We start from the raw sequence: 16164 nt of genomic DNA on the forward strand, positions 1-16164 counted from the left end.
ATGTATTTTTTTTTGAACAAATGTATTTTAAAAGATCTCCATATGACACATGTTATGGTCATTGCTTTCTTATGAATTTATTTGAATCTCATTCTAAGGCCAAATGAATGTTTTTGATATTTATTTTCTTCCTCTGAACTTTAAGTCTGAGCACTTTCTGCAACTTGACTCAGTGCTCACACAACTTTATGTGGTGTCAGAGCCCTTTGGTTTCTCTTCTTTAACTTTTTTTTACATTTGGGACACTTTTCTCTGGGATTTTAATTTGTCTTTCACCTTACTGATTATGCTCTCATTTGTTTTTCTGCCTCAATGGCTGCAAAATTAGGGGTCTTATAGTTATATAGGATAGGTAACTGGTTCTGACATCTGTTCATTCACTAAATGTCTGTTGAAGGTCTGTGAATTATTACCCCCTGTGTCAGGTTCCTGGGTTACAGAAATCCGTGCCCTCAAGGAATTTATAATTCTTTGGGGGCAAGAATTAAACAAGCTGTTACAATCATGCCTGAAAACTGTGATGCCAGAACATTCACTGGGTGCCACTGGATACAGAACATGTGTGGAACATGGCAGGGTGGGGGTGGGGCTGGTGGGAGGAGTGACGGTGACTGGAGACTGCAGGCTGAGTAGCAGTGAGTTGGGTCATGGAAGTCTTACAGATCCTAAATGTAGACAGATTATTTTTATTATAGTGTTACTTGAATATGTATAAATGTTAGGCTAGATAGAAACTCCTTAGGCTTTTAACTCTATTTTATCAATAAATCCCCCCCCCCCCAAATACAAAATACATGCAAGCAGCACTCAACTTTAACAAGCTTACAGTAGTAGCAAACATTCATGAGTGCTTACTCATGCAAGGCGCCACTCTGAGGAATTACATTTAATTTACTCTATGGAGTAAGTGATATGATTATCGCCATCTTATATGTGAAGTAAATGAGGCACAGAGAGGTTCAGTTACTTGCCCGAGGTCCCAGAGCTTGTGAGAGGGTTGAAATGAGACTCTGTCCATCTGGATCTGGAGGTGAGTCTCCTCAGCAAGAGGCTTGCTGCCTGTCTGTGTAGTGGACGATGTGATAGTGCACCGTTTACCAAAATTCAATCACAATTTTCACGGAATTGTCCTGGTGGCCGAGGTGCTGACTCCTTTGAAGTCGGTACGTGCCGTGGGAGTAGGATTTTGCAGTGGCTTCAAATGCACCAGAGGAATTGTGGGCTCATTACACAACGCAAAGGCCAACTGCTGCCAAATTCTGTGCATAGAAAAGGCTCAGCATACTGCATTATCACTCACCCTTCCCAGGTCCAGACATCATTTGTCTACTAAGTCCACCTTCCTTCTGTTCTTATTGGCTGCTGCCAATCACAGTAGTTCCACATGGCAGCAGTGTGACCCTAAATACAGACTTGGGCTCTGTAGTAAGAAGGTGGGTGTTAAGATGAGCCAAAATATGCTTTCATACCATTTGCTTTAGGTTATCATCAAAAGGAAAAGACAGTTTAAAAATTCCCACAGAGAACTCTTGAAAGGGCAAAGGTATTTCCAGTGGCCCCCAGAGATGCACTAACTAGTTTGAGAAAGGCTATAAGAAGCCAGGCAGAAGGGTGAGTTTTAAGAGGGGCCTGCATCTACCAAACAGCCTGGGCAGGAATGAGCCTTGGCTTCTCCAGGAGGAAGGGATAGAAGTCCACTGAGATTTTAGGATACTGGTCGGTTAAGCAACACCTTGAACCTGAAGGGACCTTGTAAGGCACATTAGCATGTTTGGTCTTGATTCAAAAGAAACTAAGAATGTCAATAGGTTGCAAACAGCAAGGACCAGGCCTCATGGTTCTCAGTTATACCCAAATGCCTGTAACTTAGGGGTGCATGATAAAACTTGGAATGACATAGATAAAATTATAATAGGAAACTGATTTTTTGGTTTGGGTTGGTCAGCCAAGTAAGAATCATAAAATCATTTCAGGATCAAAAACCACATTTTATCTCACCGGCTTATTGGGCAAAACTAAATCAATCTACCTTCTCTAGATAGAAGACTTGTGAGATAATTATTGTCAAGAATTTCAAAATGTAGAAAGGTAACAGAAATGCTAGCAGACCAATTTATTCTTGGCTTTTGAAAAATCAGAAACCTGAAAAAAGAAAGGAAGGAAGGAAGGAAAGAAGGAAGGAAGGAAGGAAGGAAGGAAGGAAGGAAGGAAGGAAGGAAGGAAGGAAGATCACAAACCTGATTTTAAGGAATCATTGCCTGATTACAACTTCAAACCTCATACACTACCCACTTTCCAACTAAGCTAATAATAATTTCAAGAGCAATAGCAATACTAACTTGTATGGTAGAGGCTTATCATGGCCCAGACCCCTTACTGAGCACTTGGAGTGTATTATTATTATTATTTTTTTTACAAATAGTTTATTGTCAAATTAGTTTCCACATAACACTCAGTGCTCATCCCCATAAGTGTCCTCCTCTATGCCCATCCCCCCTCCCCCCCACATCCAGTCCTCAGTTTTTGTCAGCATTCAAGAGTCTCTCATGGTTTGCCTCTCTCCCTTTCCCCCACCATTTCCCACCTTCTTCTCCCCCTTGGTCCTCCGTCAAGTTCCTCCTAATCCTCCTATACGTGCAAACATATGATATTTGTCCTTCTCTGCCTGACTTACTTCGCTCAGCATAACACCCTCAAGGTCCATCCATGTTGCTACACATGGCCAGATTTCATTCTTTCTCATTGCTATGTACTATTCCATGGTATAGATAAACCACATCTTCTTGATCCATTCATCTGTTGATGGACACTTAGGCTCTTTCCATGTTTTAGCTATTGTGGAGAGTGCTGCTATGAACATTGGGGTACATGTGCTCCTATGCCTCAGCATTTCTGTATCCCTTGGGTAAATTCCTAGCAGTGCTATTGCTGGGTCCTAGGGGAGTTCTATTGTTAGTTTCCTGAGGAACCTCCACACTGTTTTCCAGAGGGGCTGTACCAGTTTACATTCCCACCAAGAGTGTAGGAGGGTGCCCGTTTCTCCTCATCCTCGCCAGCATCTCGAGTTCTCTGATTTGCTCATTTTAGCCACTCTGACTGGCGTGAGGTGGTATCTCAATGTGGTTTTGATTTGTATTTCCCTGATGAGGAGGGATGCTGAGCATCGTTTCATGTGTCTGTTGGCCATCTGGATGTCCTCTTTGGAGAAGTGTCTGTTCATATCTTCTGCCCATTTCTTCACTGGGTTGTTTGTTTTTCGGGCATGTAGTTTGGTGAGTTCCTTATAGATTCTGGATATTAACCCGTTATCTGATATGTCATTTGCAACTATCTTTTCCCATTCCGTTGGTTGCCTATTAATTTTCTGGGTTGTTTCCTTGGCTGTGCAGAAGCTTTTAATCTTGATGAGGTCCCAAAAATTTATTTTTGCTCTTGATTCCCTTGCTTTTGGGGATGTGTCAAGTAAGAAGTTGCTGCGGTGGAGGTCAAGGAGGTTGTTTCCTGCTTTCTCCTCTAGGGTGTTGATAGTTTCCTGTCTCACGTTCAGGTCCTTTATCCATTTTGAGTTTATTTTTGTGTATGGTGTGAGAAAATGATCTAGTTTCATTCTTCTGCATGTTGCTGTCCAGTTCTCCCAACACCATCTGTTAAAAAGGCTGTCTTTTTTCCATTGGATATTCTTTCCTGCTTTGTCAAAGATCAGTTGGCTGTATACTTTTGGGTCCACTTCTGAGTTCTCAATTCTGTTCCCTTGGCCTATGTGTCTGTTTTTGTGCCAATACCATACTGTCTTGATGATGACAGCTTTGTAGTAGAGGCTAAAGTCTGGGATGGTGATAGCTCCCGTTTTGGTTTTATTTTTCAGGATTACTTTGGCTATTCGGGGTCTTTTGTGGTTCCATACAAATTTTTGGATAGTTTGTTCTAGTTTTGAGAAGCATGATGGTACAATTTTGATTGGAATTGCATTGAATGTGTAGAGTGCTTTAGGTAGTAATGACATCTTAACTATATTTATTCTTCCCATCCATGAGCATGGAATGTTTCTCCATTTCTTTGTGTCTTCTTCAATTTCCTTCATAAGTTTTCTATAGTTTTCATCATACAGATCTCTTGTAACTTGGAGTGTATTATTAATTAATCCTTACAATTGCTCTGTGAGCTTGACACTATTAATTATCTTTATTTTATGGATGAAGGAATCATATTTATTTTTGGCATGAGGGAACCATTGTGTACTTCCTAAAGATCAAATAGCTAGCAAGTGTCAAAACTAGGACTCAGACCCAAGGTTTCTGATCCCATCACCTTAACCACAGTGTTTTTTAGCATACAGCCTAAGGGAAGGCTCTGGAAAGCACTGGAGGTGAGAAGGGACATCCATAGCTCTCTGATGCCAAGGGAAAAGCTTAAAAGAACTATTATTCTAATCCTGCACGAGTCCTTTCCATACTTCTGATAGCTCCCTACTCTTTATCATTTATTCTGAAATAACTGGGTAGGAGACGCAGTAAAAGCTAAATTAATTAGAGCTAATACAAATGTGTCTCATTAATTTTATGACTGGTCAAATAAATGTAGCATTTTAGGTGGAATTGGTCTCCCCTCTCCTGTAATTTATGCATTGTCAAGTTTAGGGTTATCTGACATCTTTATTTCTTGATCTTCTTGGATGTATACCTGATGAAGTAAGATGACGCTTCTTATTTGACTAAGACAACCAAACTCTAGTTTTCCTGCCAAAGGAATTATGACCTTTCCTTATAAAGAGCCTTATTTTATAACAATAAGGGAATAATTTTATTTTGAAATGTGTGAATCATTTTTAAAGTGATTCAGAGATTCTGAATTCAATTTTTATTCTCTTTCCAATCTTGGCCTGATATTTGCCAATTATACTTGAGTCTAAATTAATATGTTTTTAAAACCTAATTGAGGTAGTGATTTTTTTATTAGCTGTGGAATAAAAAATGTATACCAAAGAGAATTTTTGCTAGATCTTTTAGAATGGTTCTACCTCCCTTGTCTTCTCAAGTTTATAAGTAGCAGGAAGAAAAGAAAGAATTAGCTAATGTAGAGTATGATGAATTATGTGAAGACGATGAAGTTTATAGAATATGTTACAAAACTGTTGCCGTTATACTATCACTTACAATTTTTATATTTTTCCTAATTGGTTTCTTACAGATGTTGATGCTATTTTCTTTGTTTTTTTAAAAATTTTTTAAAATGTTTTATTTCTTTTTGAGAGAGAGAGACAGCATGAGCAGGGGAGGGTCAGAGAAAGAGGGGAGACACAGAATCTAAAGACAGCCTCCAGGCTCTGAGCTGTCAGCACAGAGCCGGAAGTGGGACTCGAACCCATGAACTGTGTGATTATGACCTGAGCCGAAGTCAGATGCTCAACCAACTGAGCTACCCAGGTGTCCTGATGCTATTTTCTCTAATTCATTTGCTTGGGGGCACCTGGGTGGCTCAGTTGGTTAAGTATCTGACTTTGGCTCAGGTCATGATCTCGTGGTTCATGGGTTCAAGCCCCGTGTTGGTCTCTGTGCTGACAGCTAGCTCAGAGCCTGGAGCCTGCTTTGGATTCTGTGTCTCCCTCTCTCTCTGACCATCTCCTGCTCATGCTCTCTCTCTCTCAGAAATAAGTAAAACATTTTAAAAAAATCTAATTCATTTGCTTGTATTATTGTATGTAAAGATATATATTTTTGTATCCTTATAAAATGTATACTGTATTGCATGTATACATACATGTGTGCATATGTATGTTATATATGTGTGTAATGTATAAAATTTTAATGTATTTCTATTTTACATATATTTGTACACATATTTATATGTTTTTATTAAAATCACTTTTAATGAACGAGGAATGATCAAAGAAATCTTGAGAGAGCCAATCCAATTTCAACACATTCTTTCAGGAACTTAAAACCATCCTAGAAAATACTGTTTTTCTCTTGAAAATATCCAGAGATATTAATATGATCATACACTTTTGCCTTACTTGCCCTAAACAAACAAAATGGTTAGGTAAAGTCTCATTGGCTTAAAATTCCATTTAGTAAGGTGTTTTAAAAGCATATTATACATTTTAAAAAATTACTGTGTTTCACTGGAATCAAGAAGGAACAATATAAGTAGCAGCATAGATAGAAAGGCTTCTCTCCCATCCCCCAACTCACTCTTCCTTTCCATGAGCATCAAGGTTGTCACTGGTGCAATTGCTTCTCAGAATTTTTTTTTGTAAATGATGAGAGAGGTAATTACAAGCAGTTCTCCTCTGCATGACACTGCCTGGAAGACCAGCAAATTGCATCTCTTGATGGATGCCAGCTATTATATACACTGGGTTGGAAATCTCCATATAGGGAAAGGAAAACGAAGGGAGGGAAGACTGAACAAAAACACCAACACGCAGAGAGAAGTTTTGATGGAAAGAGAGAGGTGGTTAATTGCTGGCAGACTCAGATTTGGCAAACTGCATACTATGAAATCTCTGCGAATATGTAGATACTTTCACACATTCACACACATCATAATAGCTTTTGAGACAACAAATAAAATTCACATATCTGAAACCTAACACGTTCAGACCATATGTGTTTTTTAATGCAGTGTAGAATCTGAAAATTTTAACTTTGTGTGGCAGAGAAGAAACTTAGGTTATTCATGCTGCAGGTGTAAATATATACACGTGTTATGCAGAGACTTTGCAAAATCTGAAATACAGTATTTGAATATAATGAGATGTTCTGAGAAATGAACGCTAATATTATAAATGCTTGCAAGTACACAGGAAACTCCTGATGATGCTGTTTGTTAGCAACTATAGTTCCGCACACGGCTTTGGGTCCTTGTTTGAGGAGAGGTGATGAGCAAGAGGAGGATTCTGAAAACAAAAAGCACTGCCAGAAGGCTGCTGATGCCTTAGGGGATCATCTTGGGGACTGTTTTATGCTGGGGTGTCAGTCTACAACGTCCTTTTCAAGATTCTTTCTGTGATACTGTTAGGGAAAATATGCTAGATTTATGAAATGTATGCAAGAGAATGTTTACTGCTTCAGCGCATTCTCATGACTGGTGTCCTGATGTGGGTTAATAGGCAATATAAAAGTCTATTAGGAAGATGAAATTGCACCTGCAAAAGGTAAACATTAGTTTTTATTGCCATCCAAAATTTTATTTTCGATAATGCAGCCATTATTCTTAGCCAAGTGCTTAGCACATAATAAGTCAATAGTCTTTATTTATTAATTCAAGGAGTAAAACAGGTTGCTGACATAAAATTGCTAAGCTGGAAAAGAAAGGTAAATTAGTTCCCAATGTAGAATCACCATTTATAGGAAATATTTTCTTGAAGATCTACTTTCCTCGGGGCTCCTGGGTGGCTCAGTAGGTTAAGGGTCCGACTGGTTCAGCTCATGATCTCACAGTTTGTGGGTTTGACCCCCGCATCTGGGTCTGTGCTGACAGCTCAGAGCCTGGACCTGCTTCGGATTCTGTGTCTCCCTCTCTCTTCCCCTCCCCTGCTTGCACTTTGTTTCTCTCTCACTCTTAAAAATAAATAAACGTTTTTAAAAATTTTTTTTAATTAAAAAAAAAAAGATCTACATTCCTTGTTAGAGGTTTTTAATTCTGGTCTAGTTTTAGGATTGTATTATTTTAAGGTAGAAAATGGTTGATAATTCCTGTGTGAGTGAAAGAATATAAAATTATTTCAGGCAGGAGTCCCTAGCAAGGTGTTCTGGATTTCATTTTCATCAGAGAACTTCTAGAAAGGTTATTGTTGTTCTGCATATATCTTGAGATCTGCTACCGTTGAGCTGCTCTGTTCTTTTTCTCCTCAGGTGTGGAATCCATAGCATGTTCCCCTTACATTTAGCTGCTCTAAATGCTCACTCCGACTGCTGCAGAAAGCTGCTATCATCGGGTAAGTAACTCCATTGCCACAGATGAGGCTTAATGTGTCCTGTAAATGAGCCAGATGGCTCTAGGTGTCTGGTCAGAGTAAGTGGCTGCCTGTGCTTCATAGTATTCCTGACCTGGTCTGGGGACAGCTTCCAGCAGTACTTGGTATTGTTACTGTTTGACCGTCCATATTCCTGCCCCAGAGTGAGAGCCTTGTCTGCTTTTCAAGGTCAAGCTTGGGTGATTCAAAGGGAGAGGCAGGAAGGGATGGCCTTAGCTTACCGGAAGTTTGTCATAATCAGAGAAAACATCTTAGAGGCTGAAAATGGTGGATTTAACAGTTAATCTTTTCAACAAAGGAAAAAGGCCAAATCCCCTGCAGTTTGACAGTAGAAATGTCATGTTACCTCCCCATTCTGTGGCCTCTGAAAAATTGCTGCAGTCTGATCCCCTCCAACTAGGTTTAATTTTTATTTTTTTAAATATGGGCCTATTTGGAACCAAGAAATTCTTTCTGGTTTGGAGCTTTGCTAATCTTTCTTATCACTGCTTCTGCCAACCTCCATGTATTAAGAAGTTCCTGGCTTTCAAAGGTGATAGAGGTCTGCAAGGCAAAGATTGTTTATGAATTAATTCAACAGACATCCCAGAGGGATTTTTTTCTTCCTTTTAAGTGCTTTACCTATGATTGATTCTGCTTTCACTGCTTTTGGCATGTTTAAAAATAATCCCTGCATGAAAGCATGTTTCCCAGATCTGAAACCAACTGAAAGCTAATAATACACGTGAGAAAATATCTACTCCAGCATGTTAAGATTACTCCTTTGCTGTCCATGTTTTCTCCATGTGTTCTGTCTGCCTGTCTAGTGCCTTACTTGTCTCAAATTGGTTTCATAAATTTCTACCCTGGGATTGAAATATGGGGCTGTGGTTCACCCAGGGCTGAATGTGAAAATAAATTCTTCTAGACTTCACGGTTCTTCCTATAAAATTGCCAAGCTTGAGCAGTTACCATTCGTTTCCATGACAACCTCTTTCTGACTACAATTGCTTGCATTCTGGTTTTTCTACTAACTGATTTTTCTGTCTCTGCAATGTTTCTTGTGGTTTAACTAGGACAAAAGTATAGCATAGTATCCTTGTTTAGTAATGAGCACGTGCTGTCTGCAGGCTTTGAAATAGACACCCCAGATAAATTTGGAAGAACGTGCCTTCATGCTGCTGCTGCAGGAGGGTGAGTAGTTAGCAATTTCACTTGTTATTTCATGACTTAACTCCTCTCATATATCTTCATTGACTCAACTTATCTGTGAATCAAAGTCAAATCCTGTAGTAAGATGGGTAAGAATCATTTCTACCAATACCCAATATCACTATCACTTTTGCATTTCCAAATTAATTGTACATTTGTTCTTCCAAAGAAAAAGTGTTAATCCATCTCATATAGAAAATCATTTTTCTTTTCTCTTCCCTTCATTTTCCTTATTTTTTTTAAAATTATAGGTCTTGAAGCCTATATGATATGTATCTAGTTGATATTCTACCAAAAGAAAATAATTTGAGATTTGTTCTTAAGGTTTTCTTTTCTTTTCTTTTCTTTTTTTGTTATTGTTGTTGTTGTTGTTGCTGGTAGGTGGATGATGAGCCAGGAATCCAAGATTGAATTAGTTTGTGTTTATTTACAGATATTTTTGTCCTTATTTCAAAACTGCTTTTTAAGTACTTAAACAATTAAATGTGAACAAAGGTCAAGAAAACTAAAGGGATAGGCAAGAAATGATTTAATCCTTGCCTTTTTTTAAGTTATATTTTAAAAAAGCATTTTTCATCAGGTACTCTTTTTCATATCAGTGGTGAGATTCAGGCTCTGATCAATAATGTTGTCGATACATGACCATACATTGACCAAACATGGCCTCTCTCAGATGACCTTGTTTGGGTAAGGTGTTAGTTCTTAATCAGTTTTCTAGTCCTTAAGGAATAGCAATGCTTCTACATTTGCCATCTGTACATTATCAAAGGCATTACCTCTTTATCAGAGGTGGGCTGACTATGAAGTTTCAGGGCCTTTATTTGCATGGGGTCCTTCCAAAATATTGTATTTAGTTTTGTATTCGTAATCACTTATTATTTTTAAAATGAATTTCCTTCTCCCCTATCCCGCTCCCCAAATCATATGAGCTTCATGAGCCACACAACTAGAGCTGCCTCGGCCTTTGATCCTTTGGCTCCATTCAGTAAGAGATAGGTGCTTTATATCAACTGGCATGCTACATCGACACATCATGGTCTCAGAAAGTTCTTATTTCTTATGACTGAAACAGTTCTCGAGAGAGTTGACGACAAAGGGTGGATGGGGAGTTGAGGGGACCCTGCTCAGGTTCATCATTAATGAGATCATTTTTCTTATTTAAATGATAATAAAACAATAAATCTGAGACCACTCAGCATTCCAAGTTTAAAACCATAATGAATGATTGTCTCTTTTTATGCTGACATTTGAAAAAAATATCAGACCTACATGGAGAGTGACAACATACCATCCTGGATTCGTATCTGAAACTCCTAATAGAATTGTTATTTAGCTACATGCCCTTCAATAGGAAAATTCACTTCAGGGGGTTCTTTTTTCTTTACTCAACATGATTTATTGCTTCTGAAATGACAAAGAAGGTTTGGAAGATCCCTGTGCTCCATTACATCACTTTGGCCTTTTATTTTTTACACATTTTATTTTCCTATATTACAAAGACAGGGAAATGCAGCTGTTTTATTTTCCATTATGGAAAGTCTGGGTTGAAAATGATTATCACAGTGAATTCATTCTCCTGTGATAAAAGGTAATGCTTCTCCCTCCTGGCTCATTGTTTAAAGGTGCTGTGAAATCATCATAGGTTTAAGGGGTTGTTTCCCAAACCCTTGATGGTTTTGAAAGAGAATTTTAGGATAAACGATGAAACCATCATTAAAAGGTTTAACCATGTAACAATAACCACATAATAATCATCAAATACTTTGGTCGTGGAATTGAAAATGTGCCGTCAGGCTCAATGCATTGATTTATTGGCTTGGAAAAAGGCATTCCAGGAACTTTAGATCCTTGCAATATATATTCCTCAATATATTCAGGTTGTTTTGGGGTTAGCAGAATTTAAAACTGGAGCTATCATTTCATCTTGGCCTGTGCTTTGCCAGAAACAGCTTTCTGAAGATAGCCCAGCCATTGACCTCTACCATCTTAATGATGTTTTCCCTGTCTTTCTAGTAATGTGGAATGTATAAAACTCTTGCAGAGCAGCGGAGCAGATTTCCATAAAAAGGACAAGTGTGGGAGGTATGTAAACAGGGAACTCTGTCTGCTTCAAGTGCCTAAGTAAAAGGAGTGGGGAGCAGTCCATCTGGAAATCATGTTCTATTGAAATGGTAAACAGGGAAGCTTGTTGGGGAGAGTCTATCCTCAGAAGGAAATCCCTTTGTGTAGTGCAACACAACAAAGCAGGCACAAACCCCAAGGAAAGCATCTCCTCTCACAGCTCTCACAGCTGTTTAGAAATGTCAGTTGTGTCTTCTTCCAGTTGTTTTTTCCCCCATGCATCTCTCTACCTGTCCTCTCCACGTGCACCCTGGCTCTTGGATGCCTACCGATTTCTTCTCTTACAAACCTACCCAGAATAACTCCTACTCACCCTTCCAGACTTAGGTCAAGTAACACCTCCCTCCCCTTCCCCAGATGCCCTCCTTACTTCACAACTGCAGCACATATCACACAGTTCTAGCCGACCCTCCGTTTCCTGTCTCTCCTCTCACCTGTCCATGGGTCTCCTGAGGAACAGGACTGGGTCTTCTAAAATACAATTTACCTAGTCAACTAATAAAAGAGTCCATACATTGACTGCAAAATTTAAAAGAGTGGTACTTGAAAATTAATCAGTAGTTCTTGAAGTAAAGTTATTTACTTTGATATAAAGTAATTCACTTGATTATTATACCCTAAATGTTGGCTAGGCACATCAGATAAACTATTAAAAAATTGAGGACTAAAAATAGGTAATATAAAATAAATCACTTCATGTTTCTGCAATGCCTTACGCTTTATAAGATGCATATGGTTCCTATATATTACCCACTTGGTTTTTCACAGTTTCTCTATGAAGTATATGGGGATGCTTATTATCCTTTTTTAATAGATGAAGAAAAATGACTTGGAGAAACTAAATGAGTTATACATGTAATAAGTTAACATGTGCATGTAAAATTCTAGAAATTTTAGACCTAGAATAGATGTTAGGGGGCTTTTTGAAGGAAGGATGAGGAAGCCGAGGCCCAGAGAGGGGATGTGATTTGATAAAGCTCATGGGCATCGCTCTTCCCATTAACCTACATCCCTACCCCCAAGGGGCTTATAGTAATGGGTGCATCCAGGGGAGAGAGAGAGACACTTTATAAAGGTAGTTTGGGCCCAGCGTGGACAGGTCTTCCATTCCAGACTAAGGAATCAAGGCTTTGTTCAGTGGAGAGGACTGATTGCCTGACAATAGGATGTTGTATGTGGATATTGGGCCTTAGAAAATCCAGTTCTTCATTCATACCAATTAGAAATTGATGGAAATTTGATTAGAGCTAAGGAGGCCAATAGGGATGGTATTGCAATAGCCTGAAAGAGCAGTAATGTAGATCTGAACCAGGATAGGCACTAGCAATGGAAAGAAAAGATAGAGCCTTGGGTAGGTGGCCGTGTCTTAAGCCACTGTCTTTGTATCTTCAGCTCCAACGTATAAATTCAAAGAAAGGCGTGTCCGTTGGTGTCCACACTCTGAGAGCTGAAGAGCTTTCCCCACTCCCAGGAATACGGCTGCCAGTGCTAATGCTGATGATGGGGGGTGGGGGTGGGGGTCTGTTTTTCAGACTGAATGAAGTAGGAAATTGCTCTTTGTTTTTCAGGACGCCTTTGCACTATGCAGCTGCAAATTGTCATTTCCACTGTATTGAGACATTAGTGACCACAGGGGCCAATGTTAATGAGACGGATGACTGGGGACGGACAGCTTTGCACTACGCTGCTGCGTCAGACATGGATAGAAAGTAAAAACAGCCTTGCTTAAATTTACTTTGGGGCTATGGTTAGGGAGGGGAAGGGTTTGCTAAGTGTTCTTCATGCTGCCTCATGGAAACTGTGAATGAAGAATCCCTCTTATCCAGGACCAGAGGAGTTAGAATTGCCTCATCCCTAACCCCGGTTTTGCCATACTGATCTCTATGTTTGATTATTACGTGTCACTGCCCAATTATCTCTCTTCTCTGGTCTTCGGGTTGAATGCCAAGTGGAGCTGTCAAGCCCAGGTTTTCAGTTCATTCAAGATCGGCTGTGATTTATTTTGTCATATACTGCAGTTGCCATCATCACCGCTTAAATGCTTTATTGGCTCTCAAACTTACATTTGCTGTAAATATGTCACATGTCTAAAATATCCATCCATGCATAATCCCAATAGCCTTCAAATGCAATGTCAGTATGCGTAAAACTGACAGTCTTGTTCCAAACCTGGGCACGAATGCTCTCTCAGGAACTGGAGTAGAGGAAGTTGGATGCCCTGGACATGTTTGGATTCTAGGTGTCCAGGAATGAAAAGGAGAAATAAGTGAACCAGATCAGGTGGAAATGATGTGAGAGGCGCCCATAGCTTATGCAATCATTCTCAAAAACTTGAGGACCAGAGCCTCCCTTATAGGAATGCTTTTTGGTGACACTGGAAAACTATTGCCTTACTTGCTACTCTGTGCTATAGAATTGATTCTAGGTCAGTGCTAAATTCTTTTCTTATACAACAATGGCTTTTAAATGTTTTACACAGTGATCCATGACAGGAAATACATTTTACCTAATGACCCAATATGTGTACTCAAATATGTAGGTTTTAAATATCTATATATATTGATATGTGTATGTAAAAAGGAAGCAGAATTTCATAAAACTATATTTACTTTTACAATGTGTGATGATTCTGATATTTTCTCTTTTGGTTTAAAAAAAACCGTAATTACTACAACCTACTAAATTAATTTTATAATTCCGTTATGGATTATGGTCCATATTTCCAGTTTGGAAAATGCTGTTTATATAATATTGGCAAGTCTGATGTCACTACACTCAGGACCCCGTAGCCCCATAAGTTATTAGTGCAACAAACAATTTATTGAGCACCCACTATGCAGCAGGCTCTATGCTGCTCACTTAGAAAAGAATGGGGGAACAAGTATACCTCAATGTTAAAGGTGAGAAAGGAACCCTACATGATGAAGAATTTCTCTGGCAGTTGAGGGGTGACTAGAACCTCATTCCTGGATAAATGAGATGCCAAACTGACAAGGAGGCAACAGAAATGTGGTTGGAGTCAGGGAGGTCTAACCTAAAGTGCCTCCTATTTACTTGGGGGATTTCGGATATTTTTGGAAGGGTGGATGACTTGATTGTTGTCTTACTCACTGAAACCTGGGTGGAAGTTCTAGGAAAGTCATGTTCTCGATTGGGTTCCTTGGGAGAGAATAGATTTACTGGATGGCCTTTAGGAAAATCACTTATATCCTCAATGAAAACCAGGGCTTATTTCTTTTGGGTTGGGGGAAAAGTCGTTGAGTTAGAAGCTGTACCAAAATCATTAGCAACTTTGCCATTAAAACAAATAATTGTACTTTTTTTTCTTCCCTTATGCTGAGAAGTAAGACTATCTTGGGAAATGCCCATGAAAATTCAGAAGAACTTGAAAGAGCCAGAGAGCTGAAGGAAAAGGAAGCCGCATTGTAAGTTTCTTCTCAGCTTAAAGTACAAGATGTGGTTATTGACGCTTGTCTGCTTTTCTCAGTTGTCACATAGGGGAGCCTTGCTAATCTGGGGTTTGATTCAGGATATGGAGAAAGCAATATGGGCTTGCCTTCAGTGAAGAAGAAATGATTCTTTTAATATATCCTTCAGTTATGCTATTTTTACACAAGGAACTCTTCCTAAAATTGAAACCTTTACCAATAGTGTCCCTGTGATTGGTCAGCAGTTGTTTTTTTTTAATTTTCTTTTTTAGGTTTTATTTATTTCTAGGAGAGAGAGAGAGAGAGAGACAGCATGAGCAGGGGAGGGTCAGAGAGAGAGGGAGTCACGGACTGAAAACAGGCTCCAGGCTCCGAGCTGGCAGCCAGCACAGAGCCCGACGCGGGGCTCGAACCCACAAACCGCGAGATCATGACCTAAGCGAAAGTCGGACGCTTAAACCGACTAAGCTTAAACCACCCAGGCGCCCCTGGTCAGCAGTTTTTAGGAACAGGTGTCTTAAATGCCATTTGTGACTCTGCCATGCATCATATGCCACAGGGGATACTTTAAGCCTCCCCTGGGGCCTTCAGCTCTCCTTCAATGACCTGAGGGTAACTATTTAGCAGATTCTATAAATAAGTGTTTTGAAATTTCAGTGTGCAATACACTGGTTGTGCTCTCCCTTCCCTCCCTCCCCGGCACACAAACATCAGCTCACAAACAGCTTCCCACTTGTTCCCACAACTGCCCCTGCCCCACCTCATCCCACCTGTCTCTCTCTGGCTTCTGACAGAGACTTAGCTAGTACCATGACAAGGGCCGGAGTCCCTGCCATCACCCAGCAGCGTTGCTGCACAGGAAGCTCTAATGCCTCGTCCTCCGAGAGTCCTTCTTATACAACAAAGCACAGTGTGAAGGTTGTGCTCTGCCCAGTGCAGCAGCCAGCATGTCGCTGGTGTTCAGTCACTGTGTGTTAAACAAATGAACAAAGGAATGAGTGCTGCTCACACTTGCTGTCCTGCTTCCTTGAGACCTAGTGGATCCAGTGCTCTAAGAGTCTGCACCCACACAGTTCCTAACCTGTTTAATTCTCTTCTTCACCTGTCAGAGGAACCAATTTCTCTATGACCTAAAGGTTTGTGACCCCTCTCCTTCCAGGTCCAGACCATTGTGGGAGAGAAGTTAGAGAGTGTGGTCCTGATACAAGTTGTGGGACGTAACTTGGGCTGTTACTGGGGTGGGGACAGGAAACAGCCATGAGTAAGGCAGAATGGCCAAGGTTTTGCCCTAATAATCCAAACTTGATGATATTCAGTGACTGTAGAATTTTTTTTTTAATGTTAATGTTTATTTATTCTTGAGAGAAAGAGAGAGAGCAGGGGAAGGGCAGAGAGAGAGAGAGAGAGAGACAGACAGAGGATCCGAAGCAGGCTCTGCACTGACAG

General features: G+C 39.8%; 1 protein-coding gene across 2 annotated transcripts in view; it reads left to right on the plus strand.

Moving 5' to 3' along the window:
• Positions 1–16164, plus strand: part of ANKRD44 (ankyrin repeat domain 44) — a 154726-nt gene that overhangs the window by 46299 nt on the left and 92263 nt on the right. For both annotated transcript variants that reach the window (XM_039248951.1, XM_039248952.1), the window contains exons 9-13: positions 7857–7939; positions 9088–9151; positions 11183–11251; positions 12859–12999; positions 14635–14715. In XM_039248951.1, coding sequence (XP_039104882.1) covers positions 7857–7939; positions 9088–9151; positions 11183–11251; positions 12859–12999; positions 14635–14715 — 438 coding nt within the window. The remainder of the gene's footprint in view (positions 1–7856; positions 7940–9087; positions 9152–11182; positions 11252–12858; positions 13000–14634; positions 14716–16164) is intronic.

This window comes from Hyaena hyaena, unplaced genomic scaffold (assembly GCF_003009895.1).
Source record: "Hyaena hyaena isolate Hyena2069 unplaced genomic scaffold, ASM300989v1 scaffold_325, whole genome shotgun sequence".
Classification (NCBI taxonomy): Eukaryota; Metazoa; Chordata; class Mammalia; order Carnivora; family Hyaenidae; genus Hyaena; species Hyaena hyaena.